Raw genomic sequence first — 16,192 nt, 5'->3', positions numbered from 1 at the left:
CATTAAAAATAAAGTAAAAAAAGTTGTACTAATGATTTCTCTTTGTCCAAAAAAATCATGAAAAATAAATTTTAAGCTACCTGACATATAATAGCATCCATTTGAGGTTTAGCATGAAGTAGGCCACTTGTGAAAGATAAACCAAAAATTGTGGAAGGTTAATAATCTAAAATGATATCGTGATAAAAATTGGTAGAACTTTTAGATTGAGAATATTCCATAACTTGGCTTAGCCACTTGTTAACATTTTGCCAGGTATATGAAAGTTTAGGACATATTTGATGAATTTGTAGTGAACCAGTTACTTTAGTGTGCTTCAACTCTATAAGTGTTTACTTATATCTTTAAAACTGCTTGATAACTGTAAATATAACTTGACATTTTTAAACATAAAGGAATTATTCCCAGATTAAACTTGTTTCTCAAAATATTACTTTGTTTTTCCTTTTGTATCTTACTTATATGGTACGGCACAGGTAGAGCCCCGCTGACCTTAGGATCCAGTTACTCAAAAGATAAATTCCAGGCCCAACTTCTGTTAACTAGAAATTTGTTTCTAAATGTTTTCTTTAAAAAAAAATTGCAAAGTTACTGGAGACTTTGATATTTGTACCTTTTATTCTGTTTTCCCAATGGCTTCTGGCTATAAGGCAGTGTAAGGGCAGGGTGACCCTGTATAAACTAGAAAATTGTAGTTGCTAGCTAATCAGGTAAGGCATAATCTTTGTCTGAAGAACACCATTTTTTCATTATGGGTTTTGGCTTAGGTTCCAGACACCAGACTGAAATATTACAAAAGTGTGAGTCTGTGAATCTTCATTTATATCCCAAGTACTTATAGGGGGGATTTTTTGGTAATTGTTTTTAAATCCTCTTTAGCAAATATGCTACCTCATATTATGTGGAATGGGCAGAATCTAACATTTCTATATCATATTCTGAATAAACTAAATATGTCTAGATGCTCTTGTTTGGTGTAATTTAATGCTGCTTCCCTGATCTTTCTGCTATCTACAGAGCCAGAGTCCAGAGGTGGAGCAGTTAGGGAGGGTTGTGGAACTGGACAGTGACATGGTAGATATCACCCAGGAGCCAATTTTGGATTCCATGTTAGAAGAGAGCGTGCCTGAGGATCAGGAACCTGTGTCTGCTTCAACACACATTGCATCTTCTCTGGGAATTAATCCACATGTCTTACAGGTGAAGTCCTAACCCACCCCTACTACAACAGAAAGCCAAACTAATACTTATTTCCCTTGCATAACATTGGGCCTCTTCCTCCATTTAAGAGCATTGAATACTCCCTGGAATAAACAGGAATACGGCCCATGTTTGGGCCTTATTTTCCCATTTGGGAAGGGAAGGTTCAGAAGACCTAGATTCTGACCCCAGTTTTGTAGTTATTACTATGTGACTTTAGGCATGTCACTTAATATCTGTGAGCACTGATTTTTCTCTATAAAATATTACTGTGTTTACTTCATAGATTGGTTTTGAGGCTCTTGAACGTGCTCCACAAAAGTTAAAAAACGAACAAAAAACTTAGTAGATGCAGGTTTCTTTTTAAGCTCTGCTTCAACTTCCCCTGCCCATGCCTTTTGGCATATTATGAGTTTAACCTTTGGCTTATTTGACTTTGAAATTATTCATTTAGCAACCATGTGAGAGATTGCTGTGTGCCAAGCTCTGCTGAGACTGTAGTACAAAGAAGAGGAGTATTATATAACTTCTACCCTTCAGGCACATGCAAGTGTAATTAAGTCAGTTATACAACTGTCCCTGCTCTGGACACAGCCTTGAGGCAGAGGGATTTATCGGTTGTTATAAACTGCATTTCTCTTTTATCGCCTTTGGCTTTGGGGGAGCACATTCATTCTATAGATCTTGCCTTTTTAGATCATGAAAGCATCATTGCTTGCTGATGAAGAAGATGTAGATATGGTCCTGGATCAACGCTTCAGCCGCCTTCCTTCTAAAGTAGATACTTCTCAAGAAATCTGTTCTCCCAGACTCCCCATTTCAGCAGCCCACTCATCAAAATCCCGTTCGTTAGGTACTGTAAAAGATGCTATTTTATAAGAAAGGTGTAAAGTCCTGCTTTTCATATATCTTGTAAGTTGAGCAGACTTCTCTAGCAAATTATCCCCGTAAAGGTGTATGACATAAGGATCCAAGAGGAAATGTATAAATATCTGCTTAGTGGGGCCAGTTTTTAAAAGCTGTGATTTGCTTTATTGGTACTGTTGCAAAAGTTGTATGGAGAAAAAAAGCATTTGTGATTTGTTTAGAGTCATGTTTTTATTTGCTTATGAATGTGGATTAGATAGTAATTTCAGATTTCCTAATTTTTATCACACCTTAGAGGAAACAGCAAATTGTACTCATTTTTTACTGTCCTAACACTCTCCTTATTGCCTTCTAGGGGCAAATGTTGCTTCTCATAATGCAAAAAACTTGTCAGATTTCTACTTTCCCTAAACCTTCCCAAATTCCCAGGGAAGTGATTACAGGTTTCATTTCAAAGCTTTCCCTTTTCTAGCAGGCTTTTAGCTGTGTGGGTGGGATTGGAGGTAGAGGACAAAGGACTTAAGCAGACGTAATTTCAAAACATTTTGAAAAACAAAGGGAGAGATTTGTCGCCTAAACCAAACGTTTATTTTTCATTTCTTTTGAGTGCCCTAAGGTACTAACTTTCCTTCTTTTAATACTTTAATAAGGCATCAAGTAAACATTCATAGCAACCTTTTCTATAATATGCACTACATGAAAATCTCATACCTGAATAGCAAACTCCTTACTTTAGACAAGAACCATGTAAAATTGGAGAATTGGCAATAGTAACAACAGTTTTTCTGAAAGGCACATGTGCAATCACAAGATGCCTCAGTGGGTTTTTGTTTCCTAAGCCCAGCATTGAGCGTTAGAGTGGTAGGATTTTATTAAGCTTTTTCTATTGACTAAGAAACAGTTAACATTTGGCATTCTGATGAGGGCATGAGCATTAGTGTCAGACTTACCTGGGCTTATCTCTCTGCCCTGCCACTTAGTAGCTTTGTGAATTTGGACAAGTCACTTATTTGAGCCCAGTTTTCTCACCTATAAAATGAAGATGATAATGTTTTTCATTTAAAGTTACTGAAGGATGAATTAAACTGTATACAGATTGCTTATAAAGAGTCTGCTGCAGATAAGTGCTAAATAAATTTTTTTAAATAGTAGTAGCCGTGTTTATTATTAATGTTGTTGAGACATCATCGTCATGATAATTCCCGCATTGATGTCTGGTCGAATGAGTAATTTCTGCAGTATCTGACTTAACCTGCTTCTGGTCTTCTATACCTGATTTAATTAGTTTGGTAAAGCTATAATTTCAGCCTCACTGATTGTTGTTCGAAAAGCAATAGACTATTTTCTAATAGCCTTTCTCCCCCTTATTTTAGTTGGTGGGTTACTACAATCAAAACTTACAAGTGGAGCTTTTTTCTCACCAAGTGCCTCTGTGCAAGAATGTCGCTCTCCCAGAACATCGTCTTTGATGAATATCCCGTCCACATCCCCTTGGTCTGTCCCTCCACCCCTGACCTCTGTGTTTACAGTGCCCAGCCCAGCTGCTGAGGTTCAGTTGAAAACAGTGGGTACACGCAGACAACCAGGCCTAGTCCCTCTTGAAAAATCTGTCACCTATGGCAAGGGGAAACTCTTGATGGACATAGCCCTATTTATGGGACGCTCATTTCGGGTTGGTTGGGGCCCCAACTGGATTCTTGCTAATAGTGGAGAACAGCTGAGTGCCTCTCATGAACTGGAAAATCATCAGATTACTGATTCTGTGGAATACGGATTCCTGCCTAATCCAGTGGCTGTTAAATCGTGAGTCACATTTCCTTACGCTTTTTGAGAAAGGCAACATGGTAGGTGAGAAAAAAACTTTTGATCATCAGGAGATCTTTCTAGATATATTTTTTAGCACAATTTTAGATAGCAGAAAGTATTTGTATAATTAAAAACTAAAATGATCAGTAAGATAACTCCATTTGTATTACCAAGGTACGAAGAGTATATAATACCTAGTCATTAAACTTTAGTTGCAAAAGTAACAGACCTCAAGCTAATGCTGCAGTATTCCTTGAATTCTCACCCTTTTTATTAGTCATTTTTTCTGTTTTCTCACTTAGATACTTGTGTTTTATTCAAATATAAGGTATTTTCTGAACTAAGTACATTTCCAATATCTTAGACCTGATAAAATGAATGTATGAACTGTGGATAATCCATGCATAAGTATTTGGAAATATGGTGACATCTGGTAACTATTGATGTTATATATTTCTACACAATCCTCTCCATCAGCATGTATATATGTGTGCTTATAGTTCTATATATACCAGATAGGTAGGTAGGTAGGCAGATAGATTGATAGATTATATGTATAGTTTTCTGGTAGTTATTAGGCACTGTATACAGTTGTTCTTTGCAAAATATGTAATATTTTCCTATTTCCTTTTTACAATTGTAACAAATTGTTCTATCTTTACTACAGATTAAGTGGCTATGATCACCTACTCTTAGTTTTTAAAGTAGATTTTGAAGAAATAACAGCATGTCTTGAACCTCACAATTAAGAATGTTAATCCTAAACCTAAAACCATGCATGATGTCATGATATTTTGGAGGTTGTTATAAGCAAGCTTAAAAATTGATTCAAGGCCAAATTGACTATATGTTTATCTTAATTTTGAGTCAGTTCTTCAGTATCTATTATAAGCTTAACCTCGTGACTTTTGATATCGTGTTTCCCCAAAAATAAGACCTAGCCAGATCATCAGCTCTAATGTGTCTTTTGGAGCAAAAATTAATATAAGACCCGATATTGTATTATATTATATTACATTATATTATATTAAAATAAGACCAAGTCTTATATTAATATTTGCTCCAAAAGGTGCATTAGAGCTGATGGTCCAGCTAGGTCTTATTTTCGGGGACACACGGTACCTCATTAAATATAATTTAAGAAATAGGTACCTCACAAGTTTTTGGTCCTTGGACTTCATCATAGTATTTAGGTGCACGCTGAAGCCAGTTCCAAATCTAACTGTGCTGATTCCCATGCTTGTTATATAACCTGACCTAAGAAGCCTTTGGATTCTGATTGCATGAGCCAGATCATTTATTTACTCAGTATATAGGAAATAGGTTCATTATAATTTGACATTAGGAAACAAAATTTCTTTTAAATCACAGTACAATGTTTTGCATTCTATCTGTAATCATAAAAAGAAAGTTTTGGTTGTAGGAAAACTCTGGTGTCTGTCTTATCTTTATTTTCTATCTTGTCATTTGCCCTCGTAGCCTAACTGAGTCCCCATTCAAAGTTCATTTGGAAAAACTCAGTTTGAGACAAAAGAAGCTGGATGAAGACCTGCAATTATACCAGATACCTCTGGAGCTCAAATTAAAACACAGCACTGTCCACGTGGATGAGCTGTGTCCTCTCATTGTTCCCAATCCAGGAGTTGCTGTCATTCATGACTATGCAGATTGGGTTAAGGAAGCATCAGGAGATTTATTGGAAGCACAAAGTGAGTATGGACTATGCTTCTAACCTTTGATGTCCCAGGAATAGGAATAGGAGCATATGTCATAGGAGGACAGATTTCCATATGCCTGAGCTTGTACTTGTCTGTAGTTGAGTTGGGATGAGCAAAATCCCAAGCAAAATGAAATTACATTATTTACAATTACTCTTATGACCTTGAACATACGAGTCCTTGTTCGAAGGAACTGTAGCCAGTCAAATCTCTTGTATTTATGAAATTGCATTCTTTCCTCCCCACAGAGAACATAGGGAGAGAGAGATTCCTTCTTGCTTTTCTAAATTTTACCCATTCTTCCATGTCCAGCTGAAGTCCCACTTGGTCTTCCCAACAACTTTGGTGTTTATAACGTCCCTTCCTGACCTCCTTTACTATTACTTCTCTGTAACTATGGTGACCATGTTTTTCTGAACCAATACTTTGATAAAGAGCATTTCTAATTTAGGAACTTACTGTTTCAAATAGTAGAAAAATCATAATTAATGTGTTTCACAACATTTCACATCACCTTTATTGGAATATGGAGACTATTAGAATGTTCCATACTACACATTTTAGGAATTGTTTGCGTTCACGTCTTTGTGTTTGCTTCAGTTGTCTTTTCAAGCATGTGAGTCATCTTCCCAGTGCATACTTGTAAGTGACTTAAAGTGGTAACTAGTTCTTTTTTGTTTTCCTTCTTGGGCAGTATAGTGGTTAAGAGTATAGAATTGAACTCAGATTACTTGGGTTTGAATCCTGGGTCTGCTACATATTGCCTATAACTTTGAGCAAATTACTTAACACTCTGTACCTCAGTTCCTCATTTGTAAAATGAAGATAGTAACTATTATATAGTCACATTGTATATGTTAGAGTTGGTTTACTTTTTTTAAGTGCTTTGAGCACTCATTTAGACACTAAATGTTATGCTGTGCCTATAGCAGGAGAGAATAATCCCTTACAAATTTTTAGAGCACTTCATATTCCTTAAAGCATTTTGTAAACAGAATTTGATCAATTTAGAGGACTTTTCTCTACCATTTGAGTCTATATTAACCGTAATTAGGCTAGAGGAAACAGTTTAAAGGAGCATTGAGTTACATTTGTTATGTATGAGGTGTTATCAAAAAATACGGTGAATGCTGCTGCTGAGTGCCATCCATCGGAAAGGCAGGGGTCTTTAATACCAGAAGCGACACATCGAACCTTAGTGACAGTGTGTGACAAGTTTCAACTTGTGTGTTGCAGTCAGTCGGGTGTGAGCTACGGTTGAGAGAAGGTGTGTTTTAAAGTAAATAAATCATGGATCATGAACAATGCATGAAATTTTGTATTCGGTGGCAAAAAAGTGCTGAAGAAACACATGAAATGATAAAATTAGTTTATGGTGATGCCGCAATGACCATGACCTAGCACTGTATGACTTCTGGTTCTTCCCCAAAGTCAAAATGACCATGAAAGGTAAATAATTTGAATCGATTCAGCACATCAAGGTAGCCATGACAGCACAACTGAAGACACTCACAAAAGAGGACTTCCAGAACTGCTTCAGAAAGTGGCAGGAACGATGGAATAAGTGTGTTCGAAGTAAGGGGGAGTATTTTGAGGGGGATTAATGGCAATGTGTCTTTTACTGTAATAATTTTTTGAAATTTAAACATTCACCGTATTTTTTTATCACACTTCATAAGTACTATAGGAACATGGAGGGAGCAAGCAGTTAGACCACCATCTCTGCAGCTTGTACGACACAACTGAGTTAGGCAGAGACAGACTCAGGGGTAATCGACTTGAGTGGTTGTTGGGGTATTTATTATGTATTCTTAAGCACATGTATATTAACTTATGTATTCTATAGTTATTGTAGGACTTAGTGTCATAACATTGTTTTCCTGTCCCTTCCTTAGTTGTGAAGCACTGGAGCTTAACATGGACATTATGTGAAGCTCTATGGGGCCACCTAAAGGAGCTTGACAGCCCACTGGATGAATCTAGTGAATACATTCAGATTCTGGAGCGAAGGAGAGCTTTCTCTCGCTGGCTATCCCATACTGCCGCACCTCAGATTGAGGAAGAAGTCTCCTTAACCCGAAAAGACAACCCTGTGGAGGCTGTCTTCAGCTACCTCACAGGCAAGAGGATCAGTGAGGCCTGCTGTCTGGCCCAGCAGTCAGGTAGGGCATATGCCTACTTCCTACTTACCATCCATACCTCTTAATTGTGGATTTGCCTTTGTTGTCTATCCTGAGTATTAAGTATAGACTACTCAGGAAGATTGCTGGTTCCTCCAGAATAGGGATTGTGTCTTCTAGTTTTCTTTTTTAGAACCTAAATGTTAAATTTACTTTATTAACATTATTTTAATTTTATATGCTATATACACATTTGTAGTAAAACTAGACAACGCAGGTAAGCAAAAAGGAGTAAACCAAAAACTCCTAAATCCTTTACTATTCACTACAAACATTTCAGTGTGCAATTTATACTTGGACTATTTGCTTTGTAATATATGAAGTATATACAAATATGTGCACACAGAACAACATATGATACACATATAAACTTTTCAAAGATGGTATCCTGCTATATATACACATGCATACATACTCTGTTCTTTTCATGTCATACATGACAATGTCCTATAATATAGATAACTATAGACAAATGCTTTTTAGTATTCTATTGTATGTAAATGATTCATGTTAGCAAATTCCTTTTTTGATATTTAGGCTTTTTCCCCCCTCACTATAAGCAATATTCTGAACCTCTTAAACAGGTGTTTTGCACTAATTCACTTCTCTCACTCAAATAAATATGTAGAAATTTAATTTCTGGTTTGAGATACTCACCGGGCTTTTTTTAGTATTTACCGTATGTATTTGTGCTTTTCTTAGTTCCTCTTCTATTAGGTTGGTGCAAAAGTAATTGCAGTTTAGGAGGTTAAAAACAATTGCAAAAACCGCAGTTACTTTTGCACCAACATAATATTGAGAAGCATTCAGCTAGTACTTAATGACTATCTACACACAAATCTTGATAAGAATAAAGGATAACATAGTTCAACTTATTCTCATCCTTGATCAAACCTTGTTTTGTTGGAATTTAATTTATCTGAAGCCAACTAATTGAAGCCATCCACTGGATTTTTTGAGGTCTTGGCCAATTTGGGGATTATAAGGAACAAATCACAAGAAAAGCTAGAATCCGCAATTTATATAAATGGCTAGTTGCATTTCACTATCACTACACATTTAGCTCGGTGCCTTTATTGGTCTTTATTTATATGGTAAGAACTTGTCTTTAGGATTGATCTTCTATAAAGCTATAAAGATTATGAATCATTAAAGTGATAAAATTATGCTCACCAGCATACATACATGTAGCGAAAGAAAATCTTAAATGCCAGAGGTCAGGTCCTTAGATTTATTCATTCACAAACCGTTTTTTCCACCCTTTTTTTCTTACCGTAAGGTTAACCCTTTGGCAAGGCACTACCTTTCAGCTTACTAAAAACTTTTGCTTCACTACCTCCACTTTCAATATTGATAGAACAACTAGGCAGAAAATCAAGACTATAGAATACTTTAACACTATCAACCAATGTTACCTGGTAACTACCCAACAAGAAGAAACACCTCAAATCAATAACCTAAGCTTTTACCTAAGAAACTAGCAAAAAGGCAAACTAAACCCAAAGGGTGGAAGAAGGGAGGAAATAATAATAAAGATTAGAACAAATCAGTGGAAATGAAAACATAAAAAAATAAAGAAATCAATAAAACTAAATGTTAGTTCTTTGGAAGGATCAAGAAAGTCTACGAAGCTTTACACTGATCATGAAAAACAGGAAAGACACAGGAGTAAAAGAGTGAACATCGCTCCTAACCCTACAGAAAAGGGAATACTATGAGAAATTGTGTCAACAAATTCAACAACTTAGATAAAATTGACAAATTCCTAGGAGGATATAAATTACCAAAACTGACTCAAGAAGAAGTAGAAAATCTAAATAGAGCCATAACAAGCAAAGAAGTTGAATTTGTAATTAAAAATCGTCACTCAGAAAAGCACAGGCCCAGATGTCTTATATTTAAAGATGAATGAATACCAATCTTGTACAGCTTTTCTAGAAAATAGGGGAGAGGGGTGGCCAGTTAGCTCAGTTGGTTAGAGCATGGTGCTAATAACACCAAGGTTGTTGGTTCTATCCCCGCATGGGCCACTGTGAGCCATACCCTCCTTAAAAAAAAAAAAAAAAACGGAAAAGAAAATAGAGGAGGAAATACTTTCTAGTACATCTATGATGACATTATTACTCTGATATCAAAGTGAATCTACAAAATACCTATAGCTAACATACTTAATACTGAAAGACTGAACACTAAGATTGGGAACTATTTCTGTACAGTATTGTAATTTCTGTAACTGCTATTTCCGTACAGTATTGTAATGAATATTGTAGCCAGTGTATTCAGACAAGAAAAAGAAGCAAAAGTTAATACAGATTAAGAAGGAAGAGGTAGAACTGTCTGTATTCACAGATGGCATAATTCTTTATATAGACAGTCCTATGGAATCCACAGAAACAGTAGTGGGACTAATGAACTATTAATAATTCAGCAAGGTCTCAGGATTCAAGATCAATATACAAAATTCAATTGTATTTCTATGTTTTAGTGACAAACCATCCAAAAATGAAATTTTTAAAATTCTAATAGCATCAGAAAGAATAAAATACTTAAAGAATAAATGTAACAAAAGTTTAAGACTTGTACACTGAAAACTGTACAACATTGCTGGAAAAATAAAAGATCTGAATAAATGAAGAAAAAGTCCATGTTCATGGATTACATCTCAACCTCAGCACCACTGGCACTTTTAGCTGGTAATTCTTTGTTGTGGAGGCTATCCTGACATTGTAGGATATTTAGCAGCATCTCTGCCCTCCACCCTCTAGTTGTGACAACCAAAAATATCTTCAGACACGGCCAAATGTTCCCTGCGGGGCAAAACCACCCAGGTTGAGAACCACTGATGGAATAGAAACCTCAGTATTGTTAAGATGTCCGTTCTCCCCAAGTTAATCTATACTTTCAACACAATCTATATCAAAATCTCCAGCTGGCATTTTTGCAGGTCCTGATCCTTATATGGAAATGTTAAAAACTTAAACAGTGTTTTAAGTGAACAAAGTCAGGGGACTCAGCACTTTCTGATTTCAAAACTTCTATAAAGCTACGGCAGTCAGGATGATATGGTACTGATAGTAGGATGGACATACAGATCAGTGGAACAGAAATGAAAATCCAAATATAAAACCCTTTCACTCATGGTCAGTTATTTTTGACAAAGGTGCCAAAACAGTTTAAATGTGGAAAGGATAGTCTTTTCAACAGATAATGCTGGGATAGTTGGATAGTCACATGTAAAAGATGAATTTAGATCCTAACCTCACATCACACACTAAAATCAGCTTGAGAAAGTACCCTAGAATCCTGTCATTTGCTCAACTACATGTTGTCATCAATGAGAAAGTCTAAGTGAAAAGTCAAGGATTGGAAGAAGCTGATTGGTTGGTTGTGTGATCAGAGCAAAGAGAAATGATCTTAATGAATGATTGTTTCAAGATATGATATTCCAGTTTCTTCTCTGAACTTGATCATCTTTAGTGAGCAGGATATTTATATTTGTTGGCTTATAAACCCTCTCTTTGGGGTTCTATAGATACACAGAAATAATCTTTTCTTTTTTTCCTTATTATACACCTGGAACATTAGCAACTCATGGTCAAGTGAGCTGCAGTACTTACTGCATGAATCATACTCCAGTCATGCTTGGTTACCTATATACTACCAGGGAGACACCTTGGCCTAGTAGCACATTTCTAGATGTGTTCTTGATGCATGATTTCTTTCCTCCAGGCCTCTCCAGTTTGTGAAGGAAACTCTTTGAGATGAGAACATTAGTTTCTGGCAGGACAATACTTTATATAGTCATGTAGCACTGACTGATACACAAAAACGAAAGGAAAAGGACTATTGACTTCTAGAAAGTTTGTCTTAAGGGCTGAGACAAAGAATATTTCTCTTAATTCACAATTTAACTGGAAATTTTCATAAACTGGAATTTCTGTCCCCTCATTCTGGTTAATTAGCCCTTTGTACTTAAATTTTTTTTTTTTTTTTTTTATTAAAAGAGATTATTGGGTCTGTGAGGGTAAAAGACTCAACCATTCTCTTTATATCACATACATGCATTTTCTTTTAGGTTTGATTGCCATTTCTCAGTGTCATTATATAGTACATTCTAGTTGGGCATGTTTTCAATCATGCCATGTCAGTTTTCACTATGAACCTTTGAATCATGATATTGTCCTCCATTTTATGGATGAAGTGCCTGGTGTAGGGTTATAGAAGTAATAGATTTGTCATCGAACTCTGTCTACTATGCAGTCTATATGCAATTTAGGTTAGACTACTTGGAAGATTTTCTACCCAAGAAGAAAATGGTTAAGTTTTTGATTGCTGTTTTGGAACTACTGCAGAAGGCAGTCACAGGTGTTAAGGTCTCTGTCCTGAGGGCTAGAAGAAGTAAGGTGATGCCCCCACGTGTTTCCCCAAGTCTGTAAATTCTCAGTATCACCAGAGAACTTCTGTTTTTCTTGTAGGTGATCATCGTCTTGCCCTTCTTTTATCCCAGTTGGTGGGTAGCCAGTCGGTCCGGGAGCTGCTTACGATGCAGCTGGTGGATTGGCATCAGCTCCAGGCCGACTGCTTCATCCAAGACGAGAGACTGCGCATCTTTGCTCTGTTGGCTGGCAAACCGGTATTTTCCTCTTTTCTCATAAACTCACATACATTTTCTCATAAATACAAACTTGCTTGAGGTTAAAGCAAAGAGCTATTTTTGTAAATTGTACACTATTACACATAACTAAGCAACTTATTTTTAATGGAAATATTTTCAGATTATACAGGTATATATGCATTGTAAAAAGAAAAACCTAGTCATACAGAAATCAAAATGTTAATATACACTATATCATAGTGATAAACCATGTAAATAATTTGTCTTTCTACACGTATTTAAGTTTATATCAACATACATGTGTACATATTTACATATGTATAGATTAAAATAAAATCAATTATATATAGCAGTTCTGCAACTTTTTTATCATACCTTATATGGATATTTTTTCATGTCATGTAGCCTCATCTTTTTAATAGCCACTTCTGTTCCATTTTATGAGTGATATGCCATAATTTTTTAAAGCCGGTCTCTATTGCTGCCATCTTAAAGTCAATTTCCAAAAATGAAAAGGTTGGTCAGAATTTATTCACATCTTAAAGAATAAGTTGGCAACTGGGGCAGTGAGAAGACCTCCTCTTTGCGCTCAGTGATTCTCATTTCTTCTCAGAGCAGTGATTCCAATCACCTGCCTCAGGGATGTATTTTATATCTGGATCGTTAACACTGCTCCTAGATCATTTAAAATGTTACTTGAATAAGTGAATAACTTACATACCTGGGCAATAACAAGGTAACAACATACTGTATAACTGTGATGGTGATTTTGTCTCCTGCAGGTATGGCAGCTCTCAGAGCAGAAGCAAATCAATGTATGCTCCCAGTTGGACTGGAAACGCTCTCTGGCTGTCCATCTTTGGTATTTGCTTCCACCAACAGCCTCCATTTCCAGGGCACTCAGCATGTATGAAGAAGCATTTCAGGTATATGTGTCCAGTAGAGCCAAGCAAGAGTCCTGGAAAGTACTGCAGGGAAAATAACCATCAAGTCACATTTCATAATACTTTTTCCTAACTGCTTTTTTTGAAAATACCATAAAATTGAAATGAACCCAGAAAATCCGACGGGAAACATTTTCCTTGTCTTCTACCCTCTGGACAGGGCTATTAAACTTTTCCAGGTGTCTGCTTCTGTTTTGTTTAATATGATGAATATCCACAGCTGACTTTCTTATTGCTGTTTTTCTGCCTCCAAATCAGAGGGTTTTCTTCATTCCTAATGGTATCTATTTCTTTGGGAATTCCCTGAGATACTGCCTGACTTGCGATTTGGTATAGCCCCAAATTAGGTCTGCAATTTGCCTATAAATAACACATTTCATATTCCTTGTCAGTGTTAAGGTATTATTACTGTTTTTAATGCCATCATTTCTTCAGTTCTTTTTCTTACTGTCCATTTTTGTTTTCTTTAATATTATTTGTCAAGAAAAAGGGAACACTGAAGAAACTGAGTGTAATAAGAATTGTGGCAAGAACGGTGGTGAGATTAGTGAGAGCTATCTATAGTCTTTGCCATTTCCTTAAAGATAAGTGGAATATATCACTGATCAAAAGAAGTTTAAATCTTTGACACTTTCCTTTAGAAGGTGTCACGTTGGTAATACACATGTCTGAGTAATTGAGACATAGTATCTGTGACACACACTGGCAGCTAATGTATTGTTTATCAAATTCTTAACTTCAGAATACCTCTGAGGGTGACAGATATGCCTGCTCCCCACTTCCTTCATACCTGGAGGGCTCTGGCTGTGTGGTAGAAGAGGAGCAAGACTCACGGAGACCACTTCAAGACGTCTGCTTTCACCTTCTAAAACTCTACAGTGACAGGTAAATCAGAGCCCTGCAGTATTGTCACTTGAGGGCATCATCTGCCCTAGGGAGTCCTTTCCCTTTCATACATGGCTAAATTGCCATTAGTCTGTATAAATTACCAAAATACAACCTATAGTAGTTGAGTACAAAGAACACTGGAACTAGACTTAGCAATCTAAATGTTATTTTAATCAACTTTAATGAGATACAATTTACATATAATAAAGTGTGTAGTTTGATAGGTTTTAATGTAATGTAACTACTCACAGTCAAGTTATTGTTTACATTACCCACAAAGAGTTCCCTTATGCCCCTTTGCAATCAGTTCCCACCCCAGACAGCTACTGACTGACTTTTCATTATTATAGTTTAGCTTTGCTGTTCTAGAATTTGTATAATTGGGATCATTCTGTGTATTATCTTTTGTGCCTGGCTTCTTTCATTCAGCGTAATGATTCTGAGATTTATTCATGTTAATAATGTACATCAGAAGTTTTTTATTGCATAATATCATTTGTTGATGGACAGTTAGGTTTTCTTGTTTTTGGCTGTTATGAATAAAGTTGCTATGAACACTTACATCCAAAAGTGCTCATTTAGGGGTGGCCGGTTAGCTCAGTTGGTTAGAGTGTGGTGCTGACAACACCAAGGATGCTGGTTCGATTTCCACATGGGCCACTGTGAACTGCGCCCTCCTTAAAACAAAAAAAAAAACATAACAGAAGTGCTCATTTATATCCAGAAGTGCTTGTATCATTTTACATTCCCACCAAGATTTCTAGTTGTTCCATATCCCTTCATATTTTGGTATTGTCAGTTTTAAAAATGTCACCATTTTCATGGGCATATAGTGGTATCATATGGTAGTGTGTGTGTGTATCAATAAGAAATGAAGAGTGGTTTATTTATCCTACAATAACATAGTAACACGTGCTATTATATCTAATCAATTAAAACTCAGAAGTGTCTTTTTACATTATATCAGAAACACTGAGGGGTTTTCTTCAGTCACTGCAACAATATAGTGAATTACAAAATAATTTTATTTAGTTCTGAGGCAAGATAAAAAAAAAATACCCCCAAAAGTGTACCTACTGTTGATTCCAATTTATATAAAATTCTGGAAAATAACAAACTATAATCTATAATGACAGAAAGGCAATCAGTGGGTGCCTGAGAAGGGCAGCTGTAGGGAGGAGCAGGAGAGAGAGGTTACAGAAGGTCAGAATGAAACTTTCAGAGGTGATAGGTATGTTTGTTATCTTGACCTTGGCAGTAGTTTCACAGGTGTATACATATGTTAAAACTTACAAAAACTGTACGTTCTTAATATGTGCAGTTGATTGTATGTCAGTTTTTTTCATTGCAAAAGAAAAAAAGGAGGAGGAAAGCAGTATCTCAAGGCACCAGAAATAGAGAAACCAAAGCCAGGATGAGATAGTAAACTGTATTCTCATGAAAGGGAGAATTGCTGTGACTAAAACCCTTATATAAAATGCACATCCTATCTCTTAAAAATAGTCTATAGAACTGCACTGTTAAATATAATAGTTACTGTTTACATGTGACTTATGATTTAAATTTTTAAAAATTACTCATTCACATTAGATTTTCAAGTGTTTACTAGCCACATGTGGTTAGTGGCTATCATATTGGTTAAGGCAGACTATATATAGCACATGTCCATCATCACACAAAGTTTAGTTTCAAGCACTGGTCAAGAAAAACTGCTCATTCACAGAGGTGTTAGGTAGTTATAAAATATTAGGGCTCTTAGGTGAAAGGGAAGTTACTGGTTGGTAATCTAAGCCCCGGATCTTTAAAACTTGCAGGTGTGGGATCTTAATTTATACTGTTCTTAGGATCTGGGAATTCCAAGCTAAGAACTTAACACATAAGCTGTCCCAGGACCATTGAAATCCCTGGGCCCCCAGCAGAAGAAAAAGCAAAAGTCTATATATGGACACTTTCAAAACCCAGGGCACCTGTTCT

At 36.2% G+C, this 16,192-nt stretch overlaps 1 protein-coding gene across 6 annotated transcripts in view; it reads left to right on the top strand.

The window, feature by feature from the left end:
- NUP98 (nucleoporin 98 and 96 precursor) overlaps positions 1–16,192 on the top strand; it is a 92,601-nt gene that overhangs the window by 67,229 nt on the left and 9,180 nt on the right. For all 6 annotated transcript variants that reach the window (XM_019718981.2, XM_019718980.2, XM_074335856.1 and 3 more), the window contains 8 exons: positions 1,018–1,200; positions 1,897–2,053; positions 3,441–3,870; positions 5,353–5,582; positions 7,487–7,753; positions 12,247–12,404; positions 13,169–13,312; positions 14,073–14,215. In XM_019718981.2, coding sequence (XP_019574540.1) covers positions 1,018–1,200; positions 1,897–2,053; positions 3,441–3,870; positions 5,353–5,582; positions 7,487–7,753; positions 12,247–12,404; positions 13,169–13,312; positions 14,073–14,215 — 1,712 coding nt within the window. The remainder of the gene's footprint in view (positions 1–1,017; positions 1,201–1,896; positions 2,054–3,440; positions 3,871–5,352; positions 5,583–7,486; positions 7,754–12,246; positions 12,405–13,168; positions 13,313–14,072; positions 14,216–16,192) is intronic.

This window comes from Rhinolophus sinicus, linkage group LG06 (genome assembly GCF_036562045.2).
Source record: "Rhinolophus sinicus isolate RSC01 linkage group LG06, ASM3656204v1, whole genome shotgun sequence".
Taxonomy (NCBI): domain Eukaryota; kingdom Metazoa; phylum Chordata; class Mammalia; order Chiroptera; family Rhinolophidae; genus Rhinolophus; species Rhinolophus sinicus.
The sequence above is the reverse complement of the archived record's forward strand: the minus strand, read 5'-3'. Positions and strand labels throughout refer to the sequence as shown.